At 34.4% G+C, this 27,896-nt stretch overlaps 5 protein-coding genes across 8 annotated transcripts; 4 read left to right on the top strand and 1 right to left on the bottom strand.

The window, feature by feature from the left end:
• Positions 1-1,003: 1,003 nt before the first annotated feature.
• On the top strand, positions 1,004-1,985 carry LOC113714252 (citrate-binding protein-like). The gene is made up of 2 exons (XM_027238039.2): positions 1,004-1,344; positions 1,516-1,985. The coding sequence occupies exons 1-2, from the start codon at positions 1,069-1,071 to the stop codon at positions 1,924-1,926; spliced, it is 687 nt and encodes a 228-aa protein (XP_027093840.1). The 5' UTR covers positions 1,004-1,068; the 3' UTR covers positions 1,927-1,985.
• Positions 1,986-4,102: 2,117 nt separating this feature from the next.
• LOC113714251 (citrate-binding protein-like) lies at positions 4,103-6,272 on the top strand. The gene is made up of 2 exons (XM_027238038.2): positions 4,103-4,410; positions 5,836-6,272. The coding sequence occupies exons 1-2, from the start codon at positions 4,138-4,140 to the stop codon at positions 6,226-6,228; spliced, it is 666 nt and encodes a 221-aa protein (XP_027093839.1). The 5' UTR covers positions 4,103-4,137; the 3' UTR covers positions 6,229-6,272.
• Positions 6,273-10,990: 4,718 nt separating this feature from the next.
• Positions 10,991-12,299, top strand: LOC113714250 (citrate-binding protein-like). Its single transcript, XM_027238037.2, has 2 exons — positions 10,991-11,316; positions 11,788-12,299. The coding sequence occupies exons 1-2, from the start codon at positions 11,053-11,055 to the stop codon at positions 12,169-12,171; spliced, it is 648 nt and encodes a 215-aa protein (XP_027093838.1). The 5' UTR covers positions 10,991-11,052; the 3' UTR covers positions 12,172-12,299.
• A 1,304-nt stretch (positions 12,300-13,603) lies between these two features.
• Positions 13,604-15,193, top strand: LOC113714249 (citrate-binding protein-like). The gene is made up of 3 exons (XM_072069136.1): positions 13,604-13,899; positions 14,679-14,814; positions 14,899-15,193. The coding sequence occupies exons 1-3, from the start codon at positions 13,630-13,632 to the stop codon at positions 15,060-15,062; spliced, it is 570 nt and encodes a 189-aa protein (XP_071925237.1). The 5' UTR covers positions 13,604-13,629; the 3' UTR covers positions 15,063-15,193.
• A 55-nt stretch (positions 15,194-15,248) lies between these two features.
• On the bottom strand, positions 15,249-27,361 carry LOC113714812 (sterol 3-beta-glucosyltransferase UGT80B1-like). Of its 4 annotated transcripts, none has more exons than XM_027238894.2 (15): positions 26,901-27,361; positions 25,745-26,366; positions 24,756-24,904; positions 24,219-24,530; positions 22,398-22,509; positions 21,855-22,025; positions 21,113-21,176; positions 20,681-20,738; positions 20,425-20,602; positions 19,023-19,153; positions 18,478-18,580; positions 17,812-17,885; positions 17,477-17,524; positions 17,081-17,230; positions 15,249-15,770 (listed from the first exon to the last, which is right to left on the bottom strand). In XM_027238894.2, exons 2-15 carry the CDS (start codon positions 26,169-26,171, stop codon positions 15,570-15,572), a joined length of 2,178 nt encoding a protein of 725 aa, XP_027094695.1. In that variant the 5' UTR covers positions 26,172-26,366; positions 26,901-27,361; the 3' UTR covers positions 15,249-15,569. The 4 variants fall into 4 exon arrangements, with proteins under 4 accessions (XP_027094695.1, XP_027094696.1, XP_027094697.1 ...); XM_027238895.2 differs by having other exon boundaries at positions 25,745-26,224; XM_027238896.2 differs by having other exon boundaries at positions 24,219-24,461; positions 26,901-27,357.
• Positions 27,362-27,896: the final 535 nt, after the last annotated feature.

Here is a 27,896-nt window from a genome sequence, read left to right as displayed (position 1 = left end):
CATATAGTGTAGTGCAATTTTTACTGACGATTATAAAAATCCGGCATCCTTCAAATCTCACCTTACTGAAAAGTATGAGAAATTAAGTTCAGCTCATTGGCCGGATGAAGACTTTGAAAGTTATGCCATGTAATATCTGTTTTTTTTTTTCTAAAAGCCTGAAATTCATGTATGTTTCACATAACAAAGACCTCCACTAAAATAAAAGAATACTAGCTTCAGATACCAATTGTGGATTTATTACTTCGCAATCTTCATATCACTATACGAATGGAAGCATGAAAGTATATTATCAACATTATTTACCAAATCAAACATCGCTTGAATATCCTTCTCCTCTCTCAATTCTAATTAAAAAAATCAATGTTTCTCATTTCTCATTTACTCTCTCACTCTTTCCCTATTAGAAAAATTTATTTTAAAAAATTACATAGCAATTAATATGCTCTCGGAGAAGAACCTTAGGAAACATCTCTTCTTGATGCAGACTATGATAGTTATCCTATATAAATGGAGCCATGAAAAAAAAAAGGTACTAATATAGACCTATCAAAATTATTTGCATTTGAACAACTGAACTAAATACAGCAAGATTCTTGAATTTTGCTTGAATTTCTCTTACAGTGCAAAATTGTTTCCCCACATATTGCTGAAAATTTTCTTATTAGGCTTATTGTTTTAATTTCCGCCAAACAATGTAAGAATTGATTTAAAAACCAGTAAATCCAAATAAGAAATGCAAATTACAATTAAGCACGATTATTTTTAGCTAAGGCGAGGTAACTTTTTTTGTAGTAGGGACAAATAAATGGACTGGGTTGATACGGCAATATTTGGGTTTCACATTGATTTTTTACTCAGTCATCTTTAACACGATTTACATCATATTAAATGTTCCCTTGCGTTTCCATAGTTCGTTGCCCTCCAAAAAAAAAAAGGCATATTATAAAGCAAAATTTACTATGTTGTTCCGCTATATAAATTAAGATCACAGCTACATTCCTCACTCAGCTCTCATCCTTCTACTACTTGAAGAAGGGGAGCTCAGCAAGCGAAAAGCTTAAAGCTATGAGTTCTTCAAAAGGAAATGCGATTTTCCTCATAGTATTTAGTTGCTTATACATATCAAACAATCTATACTTAGTATGTTCTATCGATCCCACAACAGGATTCACAAACATCCCTTTGACAGAAGCTAATTTCGAAATTCAAAGGCCATATGATGTGCCACTCGAAGAAAGATACAGCTACGAGAATGGAACTCGCCGTTTGTGGGTTTATGCTGATGACAAACCTCACGACCCCAATAGTCACACCCAACCACGAACAGAAGTTCGAATTCAGGTAACCAAAACCTTTTTTTTTTTTCCTTTTCAGAATACTGACTTAAGGTCAGGTCTATTTAAAACAGCAAGTTTATAGGTAAATGCATGCCACATATGCAAAAATGTGTTGCTTTGAATTGGAAGCTAGACTCATCTAATAGGAATAGTTTCGATTTCAATCATCATGCAGGGGCTTGACTACTCATCTGGAGTTTGGCAGTTTGAAGGATACGGTTTTGTGCCAAATGGGACATCTGGTGCAACAATTGTGCAAATCCATGGAGCTTCTCACGGTGCAACAACTATAATTCTGAGAATTTATGACGGTGACATGAGGTATTACAGTAGTGAACTTGTAGACACTGGCCTTTATGATAGATGGTTCAGGGTTAACTTGATCCATGATGTGGATGGAGGAAAAGTGACAGTCTTCATCGATGGTGTACAAAAGTTTGAGACTCATGATCAAGGGCCTGGAGATTTGTACTTCAAATGTGGAGTCTATGCTGCACCGAAGAACATTAGCTATTATATGGAATCAAGGTGGAGAGATATCAAAATATACAAAAAAGGGAGGATGATTTACCCAGGGGAAAAATAAGAATTAATTACAACTGTATTTCTTTTGCTTGAGAAAATAAAATTATCCTTGTTGTTTAATTATTACTTGCATTTTATGCCAGTGCAAGTATTGTGTCTAAACTGTACTTAGGACTGGTACATTTTTTTTTTCACATTTTATAATACGGTGGTGCTATGTCCTAAAACGGTCCTCATGCAACTAATTATAAACCTGAAATCCAAGAAGATTAATACTTGATTGATATGATTACAAAGTAAATCAATATGTACTGTTTACAATTGAACAGTACCACTACAACCAGTTGATCCGCAAGTAGTGGAATGAGCACTTACTATTATCTAATTAGAATAGACTTTAAGTTGGTACATCAAATTTTTGAGATCTCAACCTTAATCGCTTAGCTAATTGGCTCTAACAGTAGTAAGAAGTGAATAATTATCTGAAGTGAATAATTATCTGGTGCTCCAATTAAGGTAGAAATTATATGTTGCAGGAATAATTTCTCATCTGGTAAAATTCAAACAGATTAAACGTGGCTATACCATCTGTGTCCCAATGAACATTAGTTACAGACTTCCGTAACACAAAAAATTGGGCAAATTTCAATTTACCCCCCTGTGATTTAGCATTTTTTCCACATAAAACTATACATAACTTCCTTATGATTTGGATTAAAGTGTCAAAGTGACGGGAATGATCATTCATAACGGCGTCACCTAAAATGTCAAAAATACCCTTATATAAAGTTGAAATTTATATATTAACCAAGGGGGGTTATGTGTATATTTTGAAAATCATAAGGAGGTTATATGGTAAAACATTAAATCATAAGGGGACTACATGGTAAAATATAAAAATTACACGGGATTAATGTGTCATGTATTTTAAGGGTAATTTCGACATTTTTAGAAGTTCCGTTACGAGTGACTATTTCTGTTACTTTGACACTTTAATCCAAATTATGAGGGGGTTATGTATAGCTTTTGAAACCATAGGGAGGTTATGTAAAAAAAGGGTAAACCATAGGGGGGTAAAATGTAATTTACCCTATAAAATTTCATTAATAAAAGTTTTTACGAAGCAACAAATGTAAGCTAAGTGGATATATAGGATTGAAATCTGAGCTAATGGTAGACCAATGCTGCAAGGATGGATTAAGGAGCCAATCTTTTGACCAGAAAATCTAGGTTCTATTCACTATTCTTTCTGTGTCTGTTCTTTTTTTTTTTTTTTTTTTCCAATGATTCAAACAAATCCCACAGGAGGAAAAAGCCAAAGAGTCAAAAATAGTGAAAGAGTAATTTGATCCATAAATCTTTGATCATTGTTAAAAAATACTCAAGATTTTAGCCTGATGACTTCAATTGGTAAAAAATTCAGCAATCGTTGATACGGCAATGATCATTTCTTGTCCCAGGGATCAAAGAGCAAGTATATTTTACACAATCACGGGTGTGCATGCCTCAACATGTTGACCCAGAAAGTGACTAACAGCCAGACAATGTTACAGAGGGGCACAAACATACTGCTAAATCCAGCAAGAAAGCTTCAGATTCGCAGAATAATTGAAAGGATTTGGGTATACCTGATTTCATCATGCAAAAAATTATACATTACCGACTCTATTTGTATTGTTCACGAACCACACCACCCAATACTAGGACTAGTCATAGTAAATTAGTAATGAATTTTATTCATTACAATAAGTTGAAATTTTCCAAAGATGCTTATGTCACAGTAGATCATGCATCCACCAAAAGTTATACTCATTCACATTGAGACTGCAAAGTTTGAAATTTTCTCTACCAAAAATCTTAAATAAGTCCAATCAATAACTTGTTAGATGCTAATTTTTGGCCACTTTGGGTCATCATCTTTTGCCCTGTCATTGTCATATGTTTTAGTTATTTGCAAATGATTAGAGGGTTTGGAGCAGGAACGCTAAAAACAGTCAAAAAAAACACTGATAAAGTGCTCGTGCAGTCCTACTAACCTGCATCAGACAATCAATTGGCTCATGCATTTTCAATTTGTACCTAAATAAAATTTATTGTGACGCAATGATGAGTAGGTTGATTAATAAATTTAATTTTACACCATCACACTTTAAAAAATCAAACGTTCAAATCTTGTTCCCTTATTAATACTTGATAATTGCCTAACCATATATAGCTCAACAGTTTTCTTCCTCAAAATTTTTCCAGTAAAGAAGTGGAGTGGGTGGAAATAATGACGAAATTTTCTATACAAAATGTGGTTTTCTTAACATCATTAATGAGCTTATACACTAATGTCTTTATGGAATCTGTTGCTGATCCAACTGAGGGGTTCACAAATGTCCCATTAACAGAATACAACTTTGAGATTCAGAGGCCATATGATATACCATTGAATCAGCGGTATTCTTATGAAAATGGAACTCGCAGGTTGTGGGTTTATGCTGATGATAAACCACATAATCCCAACAGTCACACAATGCCACGGACTGAAATTCGGATAAGGGTAACTTTTTCCCATTCATCAGAACTGACCATAGTTTTGCATTTTAATTTATTCCTCTATGTATCTGCTCATTGATTGACGAATAATTAATCTCTGTTTTATTTTTTTAGATAACATTTTATAAAGGTTAGTTAAGGTAAATATCTCATCCCTCAAAAATCACCATATTTTTGCATTCAAAATTCTCCGCTATCTATAGTTTGTATATTCAGAATTAAGTACCTATACATGTCGTTATTCTTACAGAATGGGATATTATTGTTCTTGACTTTTCTTGTTTTCGCTTCAATTGGAAAATTCGAGAGGATATTATTGACCCTGGTCCCTTAGATACCGTAATAAATAAATTTGATACCCTCAATTTCGTTAGCAAGGAAAAAGCCAAACCTGAACTTGTCAATTGCTTTTGTACCTTCTCCTGCCTAATAATATGCTTGCTTCATATTAATGTCGTTAGATATATATGATGTTTCTCGGCAAATTTGACAATTTTCCAAAGCATTATGTCTTATTAACTTTTCTATTCTTTGAAAAACTTTTGATTTTCAATGTGGTAGCTTTATAGGTTACTTCTACTATATTAAGTCGTTTTTTCAAAGATGTATTCTGTTAAGCAGCAGCTTGAAACGGTTTCGAATCATTTGTCCTCAAATTAGATTCTATCCCTTCTGTCCCTTATTTGTATAGTTGCCACCTATCTCTAACTTTTTGATAATCCAAACTCAAACAAACCGATAATAATCAGTTGACAAGTTTACTCAAAACCAAAACTTGCAATCTTCTTCATGTAAACTAGAGTTGAAGAAATTCTAATTAGGGAACCACCGCTTGATTTATCCAAAGAAAAAAAAATAGTTTTGAGTTATTGGAACCGCTTGATTTATCCAAAGGCAAAAAAGTTTGAGTTATCTATTTTAATTGGTTTTAAGTAAACTTGTCAACTGATGATTTTCGATTTGTTTGAGTTTGGGTTATCAAAAAGTTAGAAACACGTGGCAACTATACAAAGAAGGGACAGAGAGGATAGAGACTAATTTGGGAACAGAAGATTCGAAACCGCTTGAAACTAGTACTTTTTAAAAAAACAATTAACTCTATAGAAACGGTTATCTTTTTTTTTTTTTTCTTTTTAGCATAGAAACAGTTATCTTGATTAAGCTAAATATTTAGCATAGGATTATAGATTGGTTATTCCGAATGATAGTTGATTTTCTTTTTCTTTTGCATTTGAGTATAGCATAACCCTTATGCATGATCTTTATAATCTTGATCATCACTTGAAAGCAAAGCATGTCCTAACTTGTGATGGTGATTGGAGTTGAAATCACCAAAACTGCTTAGTGTCAATATATATATATATATATATATATATATATACATGTATGTATATGTATATATATATCTTGATCGTTTCCATACATGCAGGGACTTGACTACTCATCTGGAGTATGGCAATTTGAAGGGTATGGATTTGTGCCAAATGGTACATCTGGCGCTACAATAGTTCAGATTCATGGAGCATCCCATGGGGCAACAACTATAATGCTAAGAATCATCGATGGAAACATGAACTATTATTGTGGTGCAGTTAGGGGCATTTTGGCTACTCAAATGTACGATAAATGGTTCAAAGTTAATTTGATCCATGATGTGGATGGAGGAAGAGTGACTGTTTACATTGATGGGGAACAAAAAGCGGAAACAAAAGATCGAGGGCCTGGAGATTTGTATTTTAAATGTGGAGTATATGCTGCATCAACCAATATTAGCTATTTTATGGAATCTAGGTGGAGAGATATCAAAATATACAAAAAGTGAAAATAATTCTCCTAATCATGTACAAAAATTTTCTGAAGATGTTTTCTGGCCAGCCTTTCTTCTTCTTCTTTTTTTTTTTTTTTTCTCTTTCTTTCTTTTTTCTTGAAATAAAGAGTGATGTCCGAAGAATCTGAATAATTTGTGATATAGTTCAAAAACAATGGATAACATATTATAGACACAGTATATGTACCGGCTTTCATGACTTTCAGCAATACACATATTAGCCCTCGCAATCCCTCTCTCTGTTTTGACACATTCTCAGTCATGGGATCCTCGCAACTAGTATTATGGATAGGCCTGTCAACGGGTCGGGTCTAGACCCGAATCCGGACCGGATCCGTGAAATTATTGCGGGTATGGGTAGGGATTTAATTCCGTTTTCCGGATCCGGATCCGGATCCGTTTTGTCAAACAAAAAACGGGTCGGATACGGAATATAGTATTCCGGCCCGTATTAGACCCGGATCCGGATATAAATGAATTAATAATTTTAAATATATATATTTATCAATATAATTTGATTAGAGTGATGTATTTTAATAAAGTTAATTTGATTTCTTTTCTTATTTGGTTTTTTCTTTGCATTAGTTAAAAATTAGTTTACAAATATATTTTTTTTCATTTTTATTAGAAATTATAAATTTTGCTAAATTTGTTCGGGTAGACCCGGATCCGGATCCGGGACCCGCCGGACCCGCCTGATCCGGATCCGGAACATAGAATAAAAGACCCGTCGGATAAACGGGTCGGGTCTGGGTCCGGCATAGTAATTCGGGTCCGGGTCCGGAATAATGAATTCCGGCCCGGACCCGGCCCGTTGACAGCCCTAATTATGGATGTCTAGTTATTGCTCAATACAAACATAATTAATGTTTTTACTTTCATTTTTTTTAAGTGGTAAAAATTATTCTTACTATTAATCAGCCTCCATAAATTTTTTTTTTTTTTTTTTAGTTTGTATGGCTTCCATTTGTTACTGAACAGCAAATACTTTATCATAAATCTGACTAGACGTAGCTACATGATCAAGCATCCTAATTTTTGGCATAGTTTTCACGCAATTACTCTATCCAAGTAGTCTCTGTTGAAGTTGATTATTAAGCACATCTTTCTACTCGTGAAGACCATATTACTGATTTCTTCATTCCTCTTATTAATTGTTTTGCTGGCTAATATTATTATGTTTCACTACATGAACAGAGGAACCAGAAATGCATCAAATCCTAAGGTTAAAAACCTTTGGGATAATTTCAGAAATCTCCCCTAAAGTTTCTATAATTTCATTGAGCTCCCCTGAAATTTGAAAAATTACACATACCTTGTCATTTAAAATGACAATTTTACCCTTAAATATTTTAATAAAATTCCCTTATTTGGTATGCTTATATTTTGAATGATTTTTAAATTTTTTTTCATTTTTTTCATTCTTTTTAATTTTTTGCCAATAAAACTGTACAACTACCACTATTATCTCTAGAACTATCAAATATCGAACTAGTGATTTTTTTGATGAATTAATTTTATATGTAATCTAATGTTTTTGCTCATCTTTGTTTTCTATTTTTGTTATTAAAATTAACAATAAATCAAAAAGAAATAGCCCAAAAGCACTTCTAAATTATGATAATCCCACTACTCTAAAAATTCATAAACTCTAAATGAATTATTTCAATATTTTCTTTTCTATCTTATAAATTTAAATCTATAACAAAATATCATAAAAAATATCATATCATAGTAATAAAATTATTATTATAGTTGTTTATCAAATAGTCGATATGGACATGAAAAATTTGGCACATTTTCCTTATAATTATACTAAATAATCTTATAATTGTATAGGAAAATAAATTAAAACTCATTGCACAAGGGCATTGTTGGGTATTCATTTAAAAAATTGACCAAGTCAATATTATTTTAAGGTTTTGTTGCTAAAACTATCAAATCAAAAGAGGCAAGTGTAATTTTTCAAACCTTAAGGGAGCTTTGTGAAATTGTTGGAAACCTCGAGGGAGGTTTTTGAAATTATCCCAAAACCTTTTGCACAAAAGCAAGAGAGCTGCAGAGTTTATGAGACAAGAAAAGGGAGTACCAAAACAAAAAGAATTACTCTAGAAAGTAGAAGCCCTGAAAATGCATGCTGGGCATAGACGAGGATGGTTCCAATTTCAATCTTGGTAGATTATGAGTAAAGAAATCTTTCGAGTACAAATGAACTTCAGAATTCTGGCTTAATTAATAGAAATTAATTAAGGTTGTAAATCAATCAAAAGGAAAAACATAGATACTCGTAGTCGAGCAGTCGTTCAATCATTGCAAGAAGGAACCAACATTCTGAAAATAAAATCAAGGGATAATTTCATAAACCTCCCTTGGAGTCTCTAACAATATCAGGAAACTCCTCTTAGGTTTCAAAAATTACACTCACCTCCCTTGCTTTCACTATTTATGCTAATAGGCTACCAATTCCTTCAAATATCCTAAACTACCCTTTTTGTCAAAAAGATAAAAAGGAAAAATAAAAAGAGATTTGTTAATTGCCTTTCTTCCAACACCTAAGCAAACAAACTCTTTCTGCCAAAAATAAAAGTTTGGAACAAAAATTCAACTATGATGATTGCCTTCTTTCAAGCAACGCCACCACAAAAGTCAAATAACACCCCAATTTAAATCAAGATAAATTCCAATAATTTTAGCACTCAAAATACTACAACCTAATTTATGTCCAGTAACTCCAGCCCTTACATTTACTACACAAGTCAATTAAATCCATCACTTGGTGCCAAAGTCAATTTTGGTCTTTCTTGGAATTTCTGAAATTTTCCCAAAAAAAAAAATGTCATTAAGTATCCCATATAGGGGTAGTAGAGTACTTTTGCAACAATAGGGGAGGTATGTGCAATTTTGAAATATTAAGGGGAGCTTTGTGAAATTGTTAGAAACCTCAGGGGAGGTTTCTAAAATTATCCCTAAAATCAATTTGGAAAGATATTTACATAGTGAGCGAGATTCCAGATTTTTTTTTCTTTTGATAAAAAAAAATGCACCAATAAATCTGAATTTCTTTAAATCTTAGCTGATCACCTAACAGTCAAATTGTATGAAAGGTGAATCTGTCAGAGATTACGAGAAACCTTGCAGATGGGACAATAACCTGTGGAATATTTGTTTCCATGCTGCTCTATTTAAAAGAAGATGATTGCAAAACACCATATTATATTGGCTACTTTCTCATTTTTTTTTTCTTCTGAAAAAAAAGGACATGAACTCCCAATTTGTAGAATACAATTTAAATCTTGTGGTTGGGCAGTATAACGCGTTGCATAATTAGCCAAAAGATTACTTAAGTATTTGTGTCTTAATCTATCAAATAATTTGGATACAATTCAAAAAAGAATTGATTTGGATACGACTAGTAAATTTACTGCAATATGACTTAAATTCATCAGTTGGGGAAAGCACAATTAAACGGTATCCGTGAGAAGCTGACAAATAAAGGGTGAACTTGGATTGATAGTTATATAACCCGATTTAATTAGGTTTGATTAGATTTTACATATCACACAAATTATCTTATTCATTATAAGTTCGAAACAACTTGTAACTTTAGTAGCCTTTTATTCTTTTTTCTGCTTCCTTTCTGTCTGTCTTCTCTTTTCTTTATTCTCTACTGTCTTTAGGGGGAAAAAAAATTTACCTAATGGACCACTTCGTTCAGTTCATGTGGGTTAATTTAAAGGTCGATAATTGAAGCTCCAGCGGTCTTGAACAATTCAAAAATTGGGTTTTTGCAAAGCTTTTGAACAGTGGAGATAAAATAATATCACATTCCAATACTAATAATAATAAAAAGAGTGGTGCATTACGAAGTAAGTTTGTGTATATAAAATAGGGCAAATTACATTTTAACCCCTATAATTTAGTATTTTTGTACATAACTCTCTTATGATTTCAAAAACTATACATAATTCCCTCATAATTTGGATTAAAGTGTTAAAGTGACGGAAACATCATTCGTAACGGAACATTTAAAAATGTCGAAATTACCCTTATTTAAAAATTAAAATGATTGAAGTGATCAAAATATATAAACATACTATACATGACGCACTAACCCTGTATGATTTTATATTTTACCATATAACTCTCTTATAATTTAATGTTTTATCATATAACTCTCTTATGATTTTCAAAATATACACATAACCCTCCTATGATTAATAAATAATTTTCAATGTTACATAGGGGTATTTTTGACAGTTTAAGTGACTTCATTATGGATTCCAAGTTCAGTTACTTTGACATTTTAATCCAAACCATGAGAAAATTATATATAACTTTTGAAATCATAGGGCTTATGTAAAAAATACTAAACCACCGGGGGGTAAAGTGTAATTTTCCCTATAAAATATATTAGCCTTTGTTTTTTAGCCTAATAAGTTGTATGCAAGCCAGATTTATTCTTCTCTTGTTCAATACCAGTTCTTGTCACCAATAACTTTAAGCCCTTCTTGTTGTTTGGCCTGAAGTTTGATGAACTATGAATGTTCCCGCAACTAGATCCACCCAAGATGGAAAAAGAATCTTTTCCACAAACATTATCCTGTGAAACGTCCAATAATTTCGTCAACCAGGTCACCATCACAAAATATGCTTCTTTACGCAAGGAAATACCAACATAGGTCCAGGTAAGTCCAACTCCAACCTCTAGTAGTACATTTCATTGTTCCATTTTCTTACCTATATATATTTACTAGACCGCGGCTTCTTGGAAGAAGATACTTAAGCAATTGTTGGGAAAAGGGCAAAAAGTTTGGAAACATGAATTCTTCTGTGAAGAATGTTGTCTGCTTCGTGGGATTTCTGGTCATCAATTCTTTTCTCCAAAGTTCAGCTGATCCCACTGATGGTTTCACAAATGTGCCATTAACAGAAGCAAACTTTGAAATCCAGAGGCCATACAATGTGCCATTGGATGAACGATACAGTTTCGAAAATGGGATTCGGAAGATGTGGGTTTATGCTAATGATAAGCCACATAGCCCTAATAGCGAGACACAACCACGCACGGAAGTTCGCATTCACGTAAATCAATTTTTTTCCCCCATAACAATGCTTCAAATACCACTGCATCATAGTCTTATTATCTTTTCTCCTGTTCGCTTGCGTTTTAACAGGCGGAGGCGTTAGTCAAGATATTTTGTTTTCGACAGTAGTAATTCTTGAGAACATGGGATTTTCGTGTGTCATTCAAAAAATTCAATCAACATTTTCTATTCAAGTTCCTAGCTTCCTGAGGGTGAAGTACGCATTTGGTGAAAACTTTTATTCATAACTATAGTTTTTGCTTGACTAGAGTCTCAATATCTCCTACTTTCCCTTAGTTTTGGAGTTTACCAAGTAGTAGTACATTCTTTCCATAGTTACCATTTGAGTAAAAAATACACCAGCCTTTGTCATGTGAGTGTGAACCTGTAACTGGTTCTAAAGTACGAACTTATGATCAGTTTTGATTTTTTCTTCTTCCTTTTTTTTTAACAAAAAATTTATGTGCAGGGACTTGACTATACTTCAGGAGTGTGGCAATTTGAAGGCTATGGATTCGTGCCGAATGGAACCTCTGGTGCAACAGTAGCACAAATTCATGGTGCAGCCCATGATTCATCCACCATAATTCTGAGAATCTACAATGGTGACATGAGGTATTACAGCGGTGAAGTGATTGCCACTGGCATGTACGACAGATGGTTCAAGCTCAATCTCATCCATGCTGTGGAGGGAGGCACGGTCACAGTTTACATTGATGATCAGCAAAAGTTTCAGACACAAGATCGAGGGCGTTCACAATTCTACTTCAAGTGTGGAGTTTATGCTGCACCAAGAGATATCAGTTATTACATGGAATCACGTTGGAGGGATATCAAGATTTACAAGAAGTGATTTACCATCAAGATGGAAATTATGAGTTTGCACCAAATGTACGTCCAATTGTTGTTTGAGTTGTATCTAATATGTAAGAAGAATGTTGTTGAGTTTATATAAATCCTAATATGTATCAGTTCGTGTGATGCGATTGAAGTTCTTGTTTTCCATCTGTGTTGCGAAATACTGTGAGGTGGTGGTAATTCATTATTCTACGTGCTTGTGTTCTATTTCAGATTAAATTGACATGAATTAAAGCAATCAAAAGTATCACCACTAACACACAATTAGAAAATGAATTTCTAATAAGGCATTGAATAACTATTCCATAGTGCTTGGAATGGTTGTTAATTTCATTAAGTGTAGGTCAAGTTATGCTTGGAATGGTTCTATTCAAAGCATTTTGCAATATTTCCTACTTCACAATTTATGACTAAATCCATCTTGTAGAAAATGATAAAAAAGAAAAAAGAAATTTCAGCTTATTATCCTAAGGGTTGAGACTTCGAAGGTTGTGCTATGTCATCCCTGGTTTCTTAAAAATCCTAAAATCATATATGTTTATTGGTTCATATAAGAGAAAGACCTCCTCTATAATTAAAGAATACTAACTCCCTATACAATTGTAGAAGCATCAAAATATTTATAGCACAGAGTTTCTTAGGCATGAAATCTTCATGATCCATATTATTTTCCTCATTAAAAATATCAGTTGAATATCAATCTCCTCTCTCTCATTTTCCGACTACAAGATCAATAATCATTTTCTCAGAGTGATACAAACTAAACTTTGAACTCAGAAAAGGAAGACCATTTAGATGAGGATATTGTACAAGTGATTTTTCTTTTTTTGAAGTACGAAAAAAGTTTGAATAATTATGCATCGTTCATTATTATGGATCAAGGCATACAAGTGATTTGTGCACTCATGACATATGGGTTTTAGTCTGAAAAAATTGTTTATCCTAGAGAATTTAATTGGATTTCTTTCCATGTTCTTGAATTTAAATGAAGGCCGCTGCAAAATTCTACAAATTTAATGTGGAACAAAGTACGAGAACAAATGGTTGAGAGAATAAGGCACAGCAGTTGTCTGTATATTCAATCTTCCCCTGTTTCACATTGGTGAAAATTATACAACAGAGAAAATGACCCTTTATATAAAATGCCAGAAAATTATACAACAGATAAAATGTTACCCCAATTCCCCACCCTGGCAATGCAACAATATTATCTGTCAACCGTCTCTGAAGAGACCCAAAAATTCATCCTGGATTTCAACAAATTTACGTACCATTCACGTTTAGTAATACACAAATTACCTAGAAATTAATATGATTGCGGAGAAGAACCTTAGGAAACATCTCCTTTTCATGCAGACAATAAGAATCCTCCTATATAAATGGAGCCATGAAATTTCTCAACTTCAATCATCAAACAAAAGAGTTAAAAGAAAGATCAAGAATTTCCAGAAAAATGGGCATTTCTTGCTTGTATAGTCTACTGTTATTCCTAGTTTTGATTTCCTCAACGGGTCGAATTCTGTCATGTCTTGCTGATCCCACAGATGGGTTCACTGAGATACCATTAACTGATCGAAATTTTGATCTGCAGAAGCCATACAATGTACCGCTCAATGATCGATACAGCTATCAAAATGGAGTGAGGAGACTATGGGTTTACACCAATGACAAGCCCTTTAAACCTGATACTACTACCAGACCACGCACTGAAGTCCGAATTAAGGTCACTTTTCTACCATGTAATTCTGTATATTTTCTCACCACTTTGTTATAAAAAAGATATCTATATATGTGTGTGTGTGTGTGTGTGTGTCTGTGTGTGTGTGTGTGAAATCCTATACTAAACAGCATACGATTTTAAGTGACAGAAACAAACTAAAAGATGATCCACCTCCTTGATTTTAGAGATTTTTATATTTATATCTATCACTTAAAAATATCATAATTTTGATTTTCAGTTACTTTTTGTAGATTGACTATATATATAGAGCCTGAGACTACGTCATTTTTTATTTTTTTCCCTTTTTGTAAAATGGTCAAATTTTCTAACAGAAAAAAAAAAGAACAAAAAATCTACCATTAACTTCTTCTTATCTTCCCATCTTTTGTGTTTTGAACTCATTCATATTTATCCACTTTTTCTGCGCTCTTCAAAATTAGACAGTTTGTCAGAAGCTTCAATTTATGGCAGAGATGTTAAAATGCAAAACAAATAATATTAGTCACGACTATTTTTTTCTTTTCCTTTCTTCCTATTTTTGGAATCACCTTAGTCCACACCATTTTGTTTTCGTTTTAATACTTCCATTTGGAATGAAAATGATAATTATAAATATTTTTAATTTTATTAGATGCAAACCCATCGAGCGTACCTTAATCACTAGTAAAAATAAGATTCCAGACAATCCAATTTTAATAAAAAAACTCGTGTTCTAATTCTTTTTTTTTTTCCTATAATACCCGGTATTTTTACCGATCTTTCCCCCCCCCCTCTCTCTCTAGGGTCTTGACTACTCTTCTGGAGTTTGGCAATTTGAAGGCCATGCATACGTTCCTAAAGCAACTTCTGGAGTGACAGTAATGCAAATTCATGGTGCAAGAGTTGGTGCTACAAGTCTCCAACTGAGGATCTACGAAGGTGACATGAAATATTACAAGTTTGAAGTGGTTAACACAAATCTATACGATAAATGGTTTCGATTAAACGTAATCCACAACGTAGATGAAGGAAAAATCACTGTTTTCATCGATGGTGTTCAAAAATTTGTGAAGAATGATCAGGGGCCAGGTGACTTGTACTTCAAGTGTGGAGTTTATGCTGCACCAGCTAATTCAAGCAGCTACATGGAATCAAGGTGGAGAGATATCAAGATATATAAGAAATGATTGTTGCTATATATGCACACACACACACATATATATCTAAGGTGCATTAGATGGTGGTGGTCAAAAACTTCTTGTACAAAAACAATTATGTTACCAAATTAGCATCATGTAAAAGAAAATTGGGTTCTTTATCAACGGTGTTGAAAGTGGGACAGATGGAAATTAGATAATGACACAAGAAGGAAATGACAAAACTAGGATCCAGTGATAAACTGCACCCAGTATAATACAGAATAATTGTCTCATTTTTTTCCTTTTTTCAAGTTCTATGCCTCAACCTACTAGTCAAAACAATACTCTAGTTCTTCTATTCCACTCTAGCCTTTCTCCCAAAATTTTAAAAAAAAAAAAAAAAAGTTTGAAAGCCTATATACTGACCACTGTCCAACCCCACAGAAGGGTGGATCAATAAAATGAATGAATAAGACACTACTAATCAACTATCAATAGAGACCAAATCATACAACTATATCTACAAAAATCACTACTGATGTTGCAGCAGAAATTCTAGGAACCACAGGGCAGACAGCATAATCTGCCAATTTGAATGAACAGCCACTGCAAGAAATTTGGATGATCATTGTCCTCTGTTGATGCAATTGGTAATGGTAATTCTGGAGGCAAGTGCCGGTGAAATGCATCAACCGCAGTCGCAACACCATCTTCATTTTCTAACAACTTTGCTAGTTCCATAGCCAGAGATTTTACCTGGAAGAGATTCAGTTAATATTTGCAAGCATATAGAGGCAATAGATATTGCAGACCTCTCTCAAACAGGAGCAGGCTGATGTGAGTCAAAATATGGTGATTACCAAAAGAGAGTTTACAACTAACAACGAAAGAACAGGATGATGAAGGTGTAAAGTCGTAAACAATTCATCTTTGAGAAGGAGAACATAGTATATAGGGGATTACAGTTTCTAGATTTTTTGTTAATTTTTTTTCTAGAAGAAGAGGGGTGGGATTTAAGCAGGGAGGGGGATGGGGGATTATAGTTTCTAGTTGATATGCCGAATGTTTCATCAGAAAACAAAGAAAAAAGGCAAATTTTCTGCAAGGATAGAGTATGTTGAACTTTGACAGAAATGCAAAAATTTTATTTCCCTGTTCCAAGTCTTTAAAGTGGTCATCGGAGGCCAATTCCCTCAGCCATGATAGCAGATTGTCCTACACATCTAAAGCTCATGAAACCCACAGATCATTTAGATCTATTAAATTGATAACTTCAGGTCATTCATACATATAGAGATCCAGTAATTTGTGATCCTCTTAACCACACATGTAGAAGAACACAGCACCTCGTTCATCGTAACTAAGTTGAATGCCGTTATCAAAAATATTCTCAACCCCAAGCCAGTATATTACTAAACCTTGTTGGCCTTCCGTCCCATGAAAAGCCAAGGAACCCACTCCTATCTCCTCTCCTAACCAGGGATTATACGCTTGCAATGCATCTCGGTTTATATATCAACAAGAGCATACTTCTATGCTCTGATAAGATTACCTAATGACTCCATAACTAATCTATGAAACATAACCTCTTTCTGTCTTCATGTTCTGTGTCTTACATAATCTTTTGTCTAAAAATAGAGAACACAAACTTGCTTTGTTAACAATAGGGAATGCAAACATCATGAAGATGTTTATGCTTACTCTAAAAGGTATTTTGTCTGCAGGGGATTAGAATCGATCAAAACCCTGATCATTGAAAGCTAAATTCCTATCATGATACTTCAGAGCAGAAAATGCCGTTATTGAAGCAATTTTTACGACACATCAACATCAGATGTTAAAATGAGAAATAGGAATGCAAATGTCTTGCTAAGAAGTCTATTTTACAAGGAATAACAGACAAGGTTTTCCGAAAACGTACTAGTGGGAGGTTTAAAAATAACCTCATTTCACGCCAATTTAACATGATTATGCTACGTACCAAAGAAAACATGAGAAAAAGGAGATGCAAAACAAAATAAATAAATAAATAAATAAGTAAATAAATAGCACAACTAGCAGCCAACCTCCGGCTGGAGCATAAATCTTATGGCATCTGAGAGGGTTTCAGCACTCAATTCAGATATGGGAATCGGTGCAGGTCCCAGTCCTCTTTGGTGAACTCTATCACCCCAAAAAAACTGATCCCCAAAGAATGGAACTATGGTTGTTGGACACTGCATATCACATAATTGAACTTACATGAGACAAAATACACCTTAAAATAATAAAATGTAGAAAATGGAAATGGCACTATTAAGTGTAATAGGTCAAACATGAAATGAACAACTACTTGCTTCACAAAGAGAATCATTTGCTATGAATATGACATGATATAAACTGTGAAAAGACAGTTAAAAAGACACAGATATGTAAAAGTGCTAAAACTTAAATTTAAAAAGCCAGTGATATAGAAAAGTTACCCCTGCCCTCAATCCTGTAGCTGTAGTTCCAGCACCACCATGGTGAACCTGAATGGCAGCATTACCCAGTATATGACAGGTGCATTAGAAGATCAAACAAAAGCAAGATGGACAGGCCCAAAAAAGTATCCCATCAATAATCGCAGTCAACACGGAGTAATCTATCAAAGGCATTTCCTCTCTGCCTCTCAACTCCAAGCCAGAAGGGTGTGACATTGCTAGATCTATGTACATTTCACACGCTTATATATATGCACAAACTCAGCAGGAGCTCAACAATACAGATCTTTTACTTATTTAATAGGGGGAGAGACTTTAGTTAAAAAAGAACTTACCACAGCTGAACATTGAGGGAATAGCCAATCATGGGGGCAATCAACAAGAAGAAAAACATTTTCAGGAGTTTCCACTGCAAAAGAATATAGAAAAACAAGTTTCTCAAAAACAATTTGGAGAGCATACATAATATGATGTGAGACTGCCATTCTCCAAAAATTATACAAGGATAGGTAAATTTAATGATTATAATGACTGTAAAAAGCTAAGACAAGTAAAAAACTGAAAACTGTAATGGCTGTAAGACAAGTAGCTGCATCTAGAGCATCTACTTCCAAAGAAGAGAGCAAATTTGAAAGCCTAAGTTTTTTCTAATTTTTCTTATGCTTCTGCATGTCTTCTAATTGGCTTCGTCTTTTTCAGTTGCGTGTGTTTCCCTAGGTTTTAAGGGTGACTTCTTCAAAAAGAGCAGAAGCATTTTCTTCTTCAAATTCACTTTCTGATTGGCAGGACCTCTCACTATGTCCTTTTGTTACTTCCTTTGTGTTGTTCTTCCTTTCTTCCCTTGTGGGTGGGTGGAGTAGGGGCTGGGGAAAGTTGCAAAAGCAGCCATTGGATCAGCCCAATTTAGTTGCTAAATGAGAATCAACATTTTTAAGAACCTATAGCACATTATATTTGAGCAAGAGGCAACTGAAGGGACAAGATTGAACCAAATAACTTACCAGAACCTAGATCTCCCCATCCACGATCAATTATTCCCCGCTGTCCTGTATTCGTCAGTGCTTCTAAAATGATTTCTGTAGTTTTTTTGGGATCCTCAAGAGGCTTCACAAGCAATAGGGAAAAATAAGGAACTTGTGACAAAAATTTATAGCATGCAAATGCAAAACACAAAGAACTTTATAAGACATGAGCTACGCCACGTGCACCTACATCACTTCATAAAGAAGTTAATGGTCTCTGCACAATCCTCTATTTCATAGACAAAATGTCCATACCACAAAGCTTAAGAACTGTTTAATTAATATGCATCAGTTATTCATGGCAGAGTATCGATACCAAATCACCAACCCAAACTTTGCTGACTAGTTTTTTGACTTAGAGCAGAGAAAGTGTCAAAAAAAAAAGTCAAAGCAAAAAAATATTTCAGTTCTTCTTCAAGTGTCAAATAAGAAGGATATAACTCTTTCACTTGATTTCCTACTAAAACAAAAAGATTTATATACAGGATGAAGCACATCAATAACTTCAAACAAAAATAGCATACCATACTTCCAAAACCTATATATATAGGTTTCGGTCCACTTTGGATCCAGTTAACAAAGTTTTCCGAAGGCTCAAACTTTGAGCCAAGATTTAGGAAACAATAGCCAACAACATCAACAAGAGGCCCCCAATCTGCAAGGTAATAAATTAAATGAATAATTTTTTCAAAGGATATGATGGTGAACCAACAATTTTCACAATGATTTTTTCTCAACAGCTATGTCATGCTGCTGCAATGAACTAAATTCTTTGAAGTGTTTGCAAAAACTACAATCAGAGGAAACTGTGAAGAATGGAAATCAAGAGTGGAGGAAATGGAAAATCCTGAAAAAAGTCAGTGAAACCATATTCAGTTAGTAAACTCCTACCCATCAAAGGATATCATCTCATAAACTATATTCCTTTCATCCTGGTTGAACTTGTGACACCAGCTGCTTTGGCTTAATGAAATGTTTGACACTTTAGTGAATCTATTTCTGCAATCATACCTCTCACATCCCTTGACATGCCAAACTTGAATAATAAAATACACATCTTTTTCAATGTTCAAACAAACTCCAATCCCAAACTTTATTCGCAAATTTGGATTCCAAATACATTTCACAAATCGAAGTTAAGAGCATTGGCACCCATACATTGAGTTAATCTCCACTTCCTTAACCATTGGGCTAAGTTACAAAAACATATCAGAGGGACCAAGAACTATTGAAATTAGCTATGGAGATTTCAGCCATTAAGAACTCTTCTATACAGATTAGCAAACTAATCCAACTACATTTGAAGACCGTTGGCGACATTTACTTAATAAGCTTATTATCTCAACTCCATAAGCATATAATACAATAATCATATTGAAGGTGGTTAAGCTACTCGAGATAGTTCAGCAGAAGATCACCCAAGCACGAAGCAAATGACACATAACTTAAGGTGGAACACAGCTTGTTGAAACATGGTAGGTAATATACCAAGTTTTAGCAATATTAATCATCAACTTGTTCAGTTCAGTTCATTAAAACTCCTATTAGGGCTTTATGACCTAAGTACACAATGCTTAAGCAAAAATAGAGACTCATTGTCCTCAACAAAATTATACATAAATCCAAACTATAGATGTCAGCACTCAAGATACTCATCTTTTGTAATCCTTAATACACTAAATTTGGAGTGTGATAATGCTCTTAATGTCATTTTGTCGGATAGTACACATACAATTTAAAAGAGATCCATTTATGTAAATAAACAAGCATAATATGGATCCAAACAAGATGCTGAAAAGGGTACAAAAATTGCTACAAATAGTATTCAGCAGAAAAAATAATGCAGAATATTCCAAAAATTATAGTCCAACAGACCATAACTAACACAAGAATGCACCACTTTGACAATCAAAGGACCAGACATACCGTGTGGCTTGGGCACAATATGGGGGCTCCACATATAGCCTGTTGGCAAATCGGATATTGATCCATGATACATACTGAAGTATGCAATAGGAGACAGCTTCAGCTTCTTTTTCCTGAAGTCATTTATATATCCTCGTATTCCCCACCATACAAGTAAATCCACAACTATATAGGAGAGCTAGGTAGAACAAGAACAAATTAGATAGAACAACTCATGATTTAAACTTAGAAGTTGGCAGGACATACAGAAACATACCCAGTAACCAGCACTTTGAGGTACACGTGCCAATGGGTGAGGAAATTCACATGTGGGCCTGCCCATCATAACCAAATGCAAGAAAGCTCAGATATAATCCATCATGAGCTGAATGTCAAAGAAAATGATATTGAGCACCTAAGAGCATCTCTTGTATGAAAATTTTTCTCTACTTATAAAAAATAACACATTACTCCTCATAAAAGCAGAACGGGTGGGGAGTCCTATTCATCAACACTTTGAAAGAGAAGGCAAAGGAAAACTTAATCCAAGTTTAGTCCCAATTTTATGAGAAAATGACTCGGACATTCCAAGAGTTAAGGGCAGTTGAGACTAATTAATTGATTGTAAGGATATCAAGGAAACTGCATAAGCTCATTAATCAGAAAAACAAAAGAGGACAGAAATTGCAGAAAATGGGACTGCACTCACGTCCAAGGCATTGTGAAGAAGATGTGGATGGGTACACCAAGAGCTTCAGCAACATGAACATGTCCTGTCAACAAGAATATACTTCAAGTACCATAATAAATTCAGGCCAACAGGGCTTGGAATAGACAAAAGTTTATCGCAAAATTTGTACATCCAGACTATATGTATGTGTTCATTTGTGGTAAAAATAAAATTTAACCTTCTGTTATCCTCAATTACTCATCCTAATGTCTGCTAAAAGTATTATCATAACTACACCAGTGATGCCACCAACTGAAACAATCTTTTATTCGAACCATTTTCAGGAATCATCTGTCAACTGAGAACATAAAATCTCAATTTTGCCTCATGCCCAGTGTCCAAATTCTCACTAATTTCTTTGAATTAGTACTGGTTTATCAAATACACAAAGAGCAATACATTTCTGAACTCTATAGACAGATGAGTAAGATGACAACATCCAGTAAGAATTCAACAATAGTAAAAGAAAGATCTAGTACATCCAAGCCAATCTATTACCTGCGAGAAACAGACACACCAACAGATATCCTCCCCCCCCCCCAACAAAAAAAAAACCCAGGACTTACACCCTACCTAGAGCAGCTAGGTGGGAAAGTAAAACGAATCCTTGTTCATACAGGTGATGGTCCACCAAAAGTATTTCCTCTTTTCCTTTTTCCTTTTGTTTAAGGACCGCCTGGGGGGAGGGGGAAAGAGGTCTGTTCAGATTTGATAAACTAACCATAAGCTGGAGGATTCGCAATGATTGCCTGAGCCCTGAAAGGCTCTCTGCTTTCTAGATCTGGTTCTGTACAAGCAGGAAGAAGAGATTCAATAATCGCCTTCAGTTGTTTTCGCTGAATAGATATTTCTCCTGGTGAATATGGAATTAGACCTTTATTGCGGGCCATATCTACAGAAGCAGGAGACAAATTCATCATTACATAGAAAAGACTTCCATAGTCAACCAATTAGAATTTTACACAAAACCAAGCAGGTTGCATTACAAAATATAGGTGTATGTAATTGTAGCAAGAAAGAGTACTGCTGAGACACTGAATTAGTTAACCCTTTTGAATATGACTTCAACTTCTATTCTCATAATCTAGCTACCATGTTAAACTGAATATACCAACCATATGATTACAACAGGAAAGTAAAAGAAGCAATCACAAGTGAGGTCCAAAAAAGAGAGAGATAACTCATGAAAGCTATATCAACAGAAAAAATAAATAAATACATCTTCAGGTTAAAAAGAGGTATTTGAGTGTCAAGGACCTCTTACATCCTGCTAATACACGAGGATCACCGCCCAAAGGGAAAAACTCTACGCCAGCAGACTTCACAAAATCATCGAAGTTAGCATGAGTTGCCAGCCTAACACGATGACCAAATTCCTGTGAGTACACTTGGAGTTAGAAGGTCCAAAAATGAACCCACTTTTTTTATGAAAAGGTTATACATGCTGTTAAACTACAGAATGTCCAAAGACAAATTACACCATAAATATAATACGGTATGATTGAAAACTAGAGATATGTTTCAATTTGACAACTCAACAAACTTGAAGTGAGACCTCAAAGCAAATAGTAAATACACCACAGAAGTATTAAGATAATTAACTGTCAGGAAGAAGATAAGCAAAGCAATACATTGACCACTCTTCCATTTTATGGACCACAATAATCGATCAATATGTCATTATAGACCAATTAAAGAGTCCATGCCCTAACAGAACCAAATCAAATGACCACAGGCTCCAAAAGAAAAATAATCAAATTTAATTTTCTAATAATTCATACAAATGGGTAGCATGGAATATTTCACAGTAAGAAAAGTTATTGACTTGTGAAATAATCAAAATTTCAAATTATAATTACCGAGATTACATGGAAGAAACGAACAGAAAAGCCAACTTTTTCATTTATCTTCCTTTTTGCACTTTTAACTACCTACAACTGCAGAATTGGGTGCTTGTTAACACCAAAATTAGAGCAATTTGTAGGCATATATTTACATTACAACAGAACATGATACCCCATGCGAATCAACTTAAAGTCTCCATTTAACTCTTTGGTCCCCTGCTATACAATTATAAAACTGAAAATGATGTAGACCAATTCCCTCAAAGTTGATGTTCAGGAACAAAAAATCACAGAAAACATCACTACATAAGTAAATATAATAACTAAAATCTTTGAGTTAAATTGGAATAAGAAAAGAAAAAGGCATGATAAATCCTTATATTGCAAGCACAACTTTCACTTATTCTTTGAAAGCTGATACAGACACTTATAAGAAAATGAATAAAGGTATCAAACTACTAGGCCTGCATGATCCGGAACAAAAATTTACACTTCCCTCTTGCACTAGTTCATATGTGTAACTTTCACTTATTCTTTGAAAGCTGATACAGACACTTATAAGACAATGAATAAAGGTACCAAACTACAAGGCCTGCATGATACAGAACAAAAATTAACACTTCCTACTTGCACTGTTCATACGTGCATGTACATATCTTGATTGAATCTAGGAAACCACAAAAGTGAAAGCAGACAAGGCATAGATTCAAGCATGAAGCATCACATTGCTCTTTAAAACAAATATATGAGGTCCAGGGCTTTATAATAAATTTTGTGATTTCCAAGTAGAACAAAAGGAGATTAAGTAACTTATCATTGTGCACTATCGTTTTGCACAACTTCACCTTGTCAACTGTAGGTCATCTTAATTCATTTTCTTCTTGAGAACATGAAGTCAAGAAATTCTGAACTATATCATAATTACTTGAAAATCACTGCAAAGAGTGTTTCCCATAATTCTAATTAAGCTCAAGGGAAGAAACCTTAACTGCCACAGATCATGAAGATGAAAAGAAAATTACAACACTTAATCCTAGACTTCTAGAACTCCCGTAAATCAATTTTTCTTCACACTTTAAGCTGATATGACTGTACAGATTTCAGTAAAAGAACATATCCCAACATCCATATAAATCTGTTGTCACCTTTTTAGACAATTAGAACATAGCAAGCAATACAAGAAATTAAAAAACCAAGCATAGACAGCTGTAATGCTCATTGGAAACCAACACCTGACGTGCCTGTAGTCTCTTAGCCATGGCTAGAAACGGCTGCACATCTCCTCTTGTTCCAACCACAAGCATAGCAATCTTCAATTTGGGAATTGTTTTGTTGAAATCAGTGACAATATCATCTAAAATAGGAGGAGGTCCTTCAAGTGAGCTAAGCTCTAACAGTTCAGACGCTCCAGGTGAACCCCTAGTCAGATCAACTTCCACTGTCCCGTCATTTTGGAACTTCACTAGGTCCATAATTAGCCATTCCTGAAAGGCCAAACACAGTACCCTTACCAATGTACAAAAAGTAATACGAGTATGCATGACCATACACACCTAAGGGAAGAGAAAACAGAAAAACATATTCTTATTCTCTTATAAAAGGGGATATATTTGCAACCTGCTTAACTACTTAGGCAAGTGCTTAGAAGGCCGTTTAACATTGTGAAAGAAGTAAACAATATCCTTAAAATAGCAATTATGCAACTTGAAATTTAACGATAAAAATGAACAGAAAACAAGAAATTGTAATGAAAAAATAGTAGTGATATCCATGGTCACCTTCTCACTTTTGGACAGCCTATCCAGCTTTGGGTCATACATAGGACTCCCTTTCTTCTCAACCATGGATCTTGAATAACCAATTCTTCGGCTTCCAAGGGAGACATTTCTAGGACTTCCCATAAGGTCAGTGATGCATCGGTCAAAACCTTAAGGTAGATTGAAAAATAATCAAATAAACAAAATTTAAGATTGAAAAGGGGGAAAAAGAGGAGAGAGAGAGGAGGGAGGAGGGGACGGAGAGGGAGAGCGGGAGGGAGGAGGAGAGAGAAGAAATAATCTCATGATGAGCATACATTAATCGGATGGTCCAAACAAAAAGTTTTTGACAGTTAAATCTCAAATTTGCAAACTGAATGCTGTAGTTATCAGGTCAAATTATAAGAGTTCAACCTAGAAGTCTTATTGAAAGCTCTAAATCTCAATAAGAGATTGTTCTGAAAGCCTGTTTCATCAGATGGTTGGCATGAAGAACTACACTTTCCCAAATAACACTGTAAAGGGGCAAAGATGTCATGATGATGCTATTGGCTTCTTCCAGAAGGATGGGTAATCAGGAACAACAGAAAAGATATTTAGCACTGAGCAGTTACTTCTTCCAACTAATCACAAAAGCATCTAATTGAAATAGAAATTATATGAGATGGATGTAGCCTAGATTCAGAAAAATTGCTTCCCAATATTCATATGACTTTTTTTTTGGAGAAATTTCAATTGAAAATCATATAGCAAACAATAGTCTTTGTTCTCAAGGATGGAAAATCCTTTTTATTCTTTGTTCCATCTCTCCTCACCTGCTATACATAGTTGACAAGTCTCCAGTTCTTGAGGGACAACCACAAGGGCAAGACCAATTATTTTCCAAGTGAAGAATCAGAACTTATGGGACTAGGAATTGAAAGCCAAATAATGACAATAAGGAAAAATAAAGAGAAAAAGAAAAGCAAGCAAAAAAATATCCAGACAAAGAGAAAATTCCAATTTCTAACCTCTCCGTGCCCGCTGTGATCGGATCACAGGAGGGTCCTTCGAGTGGGAAATCTCAAGGACTGATGAATGCTGCTGCAGTGGTTTCCTCTGGGAGTCTACTTCAGGAGTAGAACATGCCTCAGACTGCTCATCATCCAAAAGACTATTGTCGCCTCTACTAGTTCCCTGCTCATCTAATCCATCAAACAACCTGACACTAGACTTCCCTGCAGAATTAGCAGCAGCTTCTTCCAGTGTATATTTCTGCTCTCTCCCTCTTCCATTTGCTGCACCAGCATTACATCGCTCACCCTTAGGCTTCCTCTCTAAGCCAACCAATAGGTTACTACCATCATGGGTTTGGTCTAACTTGTTCTCTACCACCTGGTCCCTTTTCCCTTCGTTTTCCACATAAACTGACGGTTTAGCAGACCCATTGGTATCCATTTCATCTGACTGATCCAGAAAGCTTATAAAACGAACATTTCGAATTCAGATTCCTACAAAAATACTTCAGGTAAGCAACCGACGAAAAATTGATGCTGAAACACCACCAAAACCCTCCAAAATCAGTTCTTTACATCCAACACAGAGAACTAGCAGAACACAAACAAATGCGAGAACCCCAGAACTCCAAAATCCCTTCACAAAAAAAAAAAAAATTCCTCATCCTTATACGTATCGAATATGCAAGCATATAAATTAAGGGGAGGCTGAAAATGGGAAAGAGCACCAAAATGGTCAAGCAAGATAACCAATAAGAGTCCAACAAAAGAAGCAAATCAAGCTGTATAGCCTGTCCTTTTTCCTCATTAACTAACCTTTTTGCTCATAAACTAACTTAAATATTACTACAAATCAACCAGTCAATATCACGCGTAGAACGTTTGGTACAGCAATTAAAGCATTAGACCTCGAAAGATATTCACAAACACCAATAAAGAATCACACTTTACACCCCCAGCAGCCAAAAACACTGCTTAATCAATAGATTAAAGGGCTTCAAATAGGTTATACCGTCAAGATCAATCAAGTAAAATCTTCCCTTTCCTATTTTCAGTGAATAATTCAAGAAACATGCGATAAATACTTGAGCACTAAACTTTAAAACTAGTAAAAAGAGAACAATTCTTGAATTAGAAAATGAGATTTCGGGGTTGATGGTTGAGCTAATACCTTGAAGTAGACCCTTTCGGAGGGAAATGGAGCAGAAGAAAAAAGCTGCAAGCTTCCTTAGTTTTGGAGAAAGCGATGATTAATAAACTTATTCAAGAAGTTTAATGAGTTTGACTAATGACGCAGGGGGAGAAAATAATTAAAATTATTTAGTAGAAAAAGCAAGTGAAAAGTTCTCTATAATTTATTCTCTAACTCTTAAATAGGAAAAGAAACGAGCAGAAGAAGGACTTTTGGTTGAAACTGAAAAAGCCAAGAATAGAAAAAAATATGGGAAATAAGGTCTCATTCAAGCAGGTTGAGTAGGCTGTGATCGAGGGGAAAATGCATAATTGTAGAAAAGAGAAAATCTCGCATTATTTAGATATTAATGCTTGGCATACAAAAAAATAATTGGCAGCTGAAAGTTAAGAAAGTTTTTCCTTTTCCATTTTATTTTCTGGGGCAATTTTGATTCGCTTAGAGGATTGAGATTTTCTTTTTCTTTTATTTGGGTAAAAGAAAAGAGATTCTTCTAGTAGTTGGCCAGCAGTTCAAGATGCTCAAGAAATAGAACCAGGTTGATACATGTCCAATGGCCTATGGTTTTGACAGACAGACAGATCCCACACGGTAAACATTGATGATCTCAAAGAGGAACAAGGTTGTACTAAATGTTTGTCAAAAGCCAATTGGACCAACCCATATTGTTGTGGCAAAAAAAAAAAAAAAACTCAATATGAGTCTTAAGTGTTAATTTATTGAAAAAGTGTAATTAATTTGAAAAAGTATCTAAGTATCTAAATACATTTAATAATTTTGATAAGTTAGGTACAATTTAAATGTGTTAATGACTGTCCAATAAACTAGACACCGGCCGCCGAAAAAATCCTTTTAATTCGAATTTTCTAATCTATAGTGATTTTTGTCTAACTGATGTTTCCATGTTTTGTTTTTTGCCATCAAAATTATAAATCGATGTGAATATTTTTTTTTTTTAACCATTTTAGCATCAAT

The sequence above is a fragment of the Coffea arabica genome, chromosome 10c (assembly GCF_036785885.1).
Source record: "Coffea arabica cultivar ET-39 chromosome 10c, Coffea Arabica ET-39 HiFi, whole genome shotgun sequence".
NCBI classification, from domain to species: Eukaryota; Viridiplantae; Streptophyta; class Magnoliopsida; order Gentianales; family Rubiaceae; genus Coffea; species Coffea arabica.
Note: the sequence above shows the minus strand (reverse complement) of the source record. Positions and strands in the feature narration are given on the sequence as shown.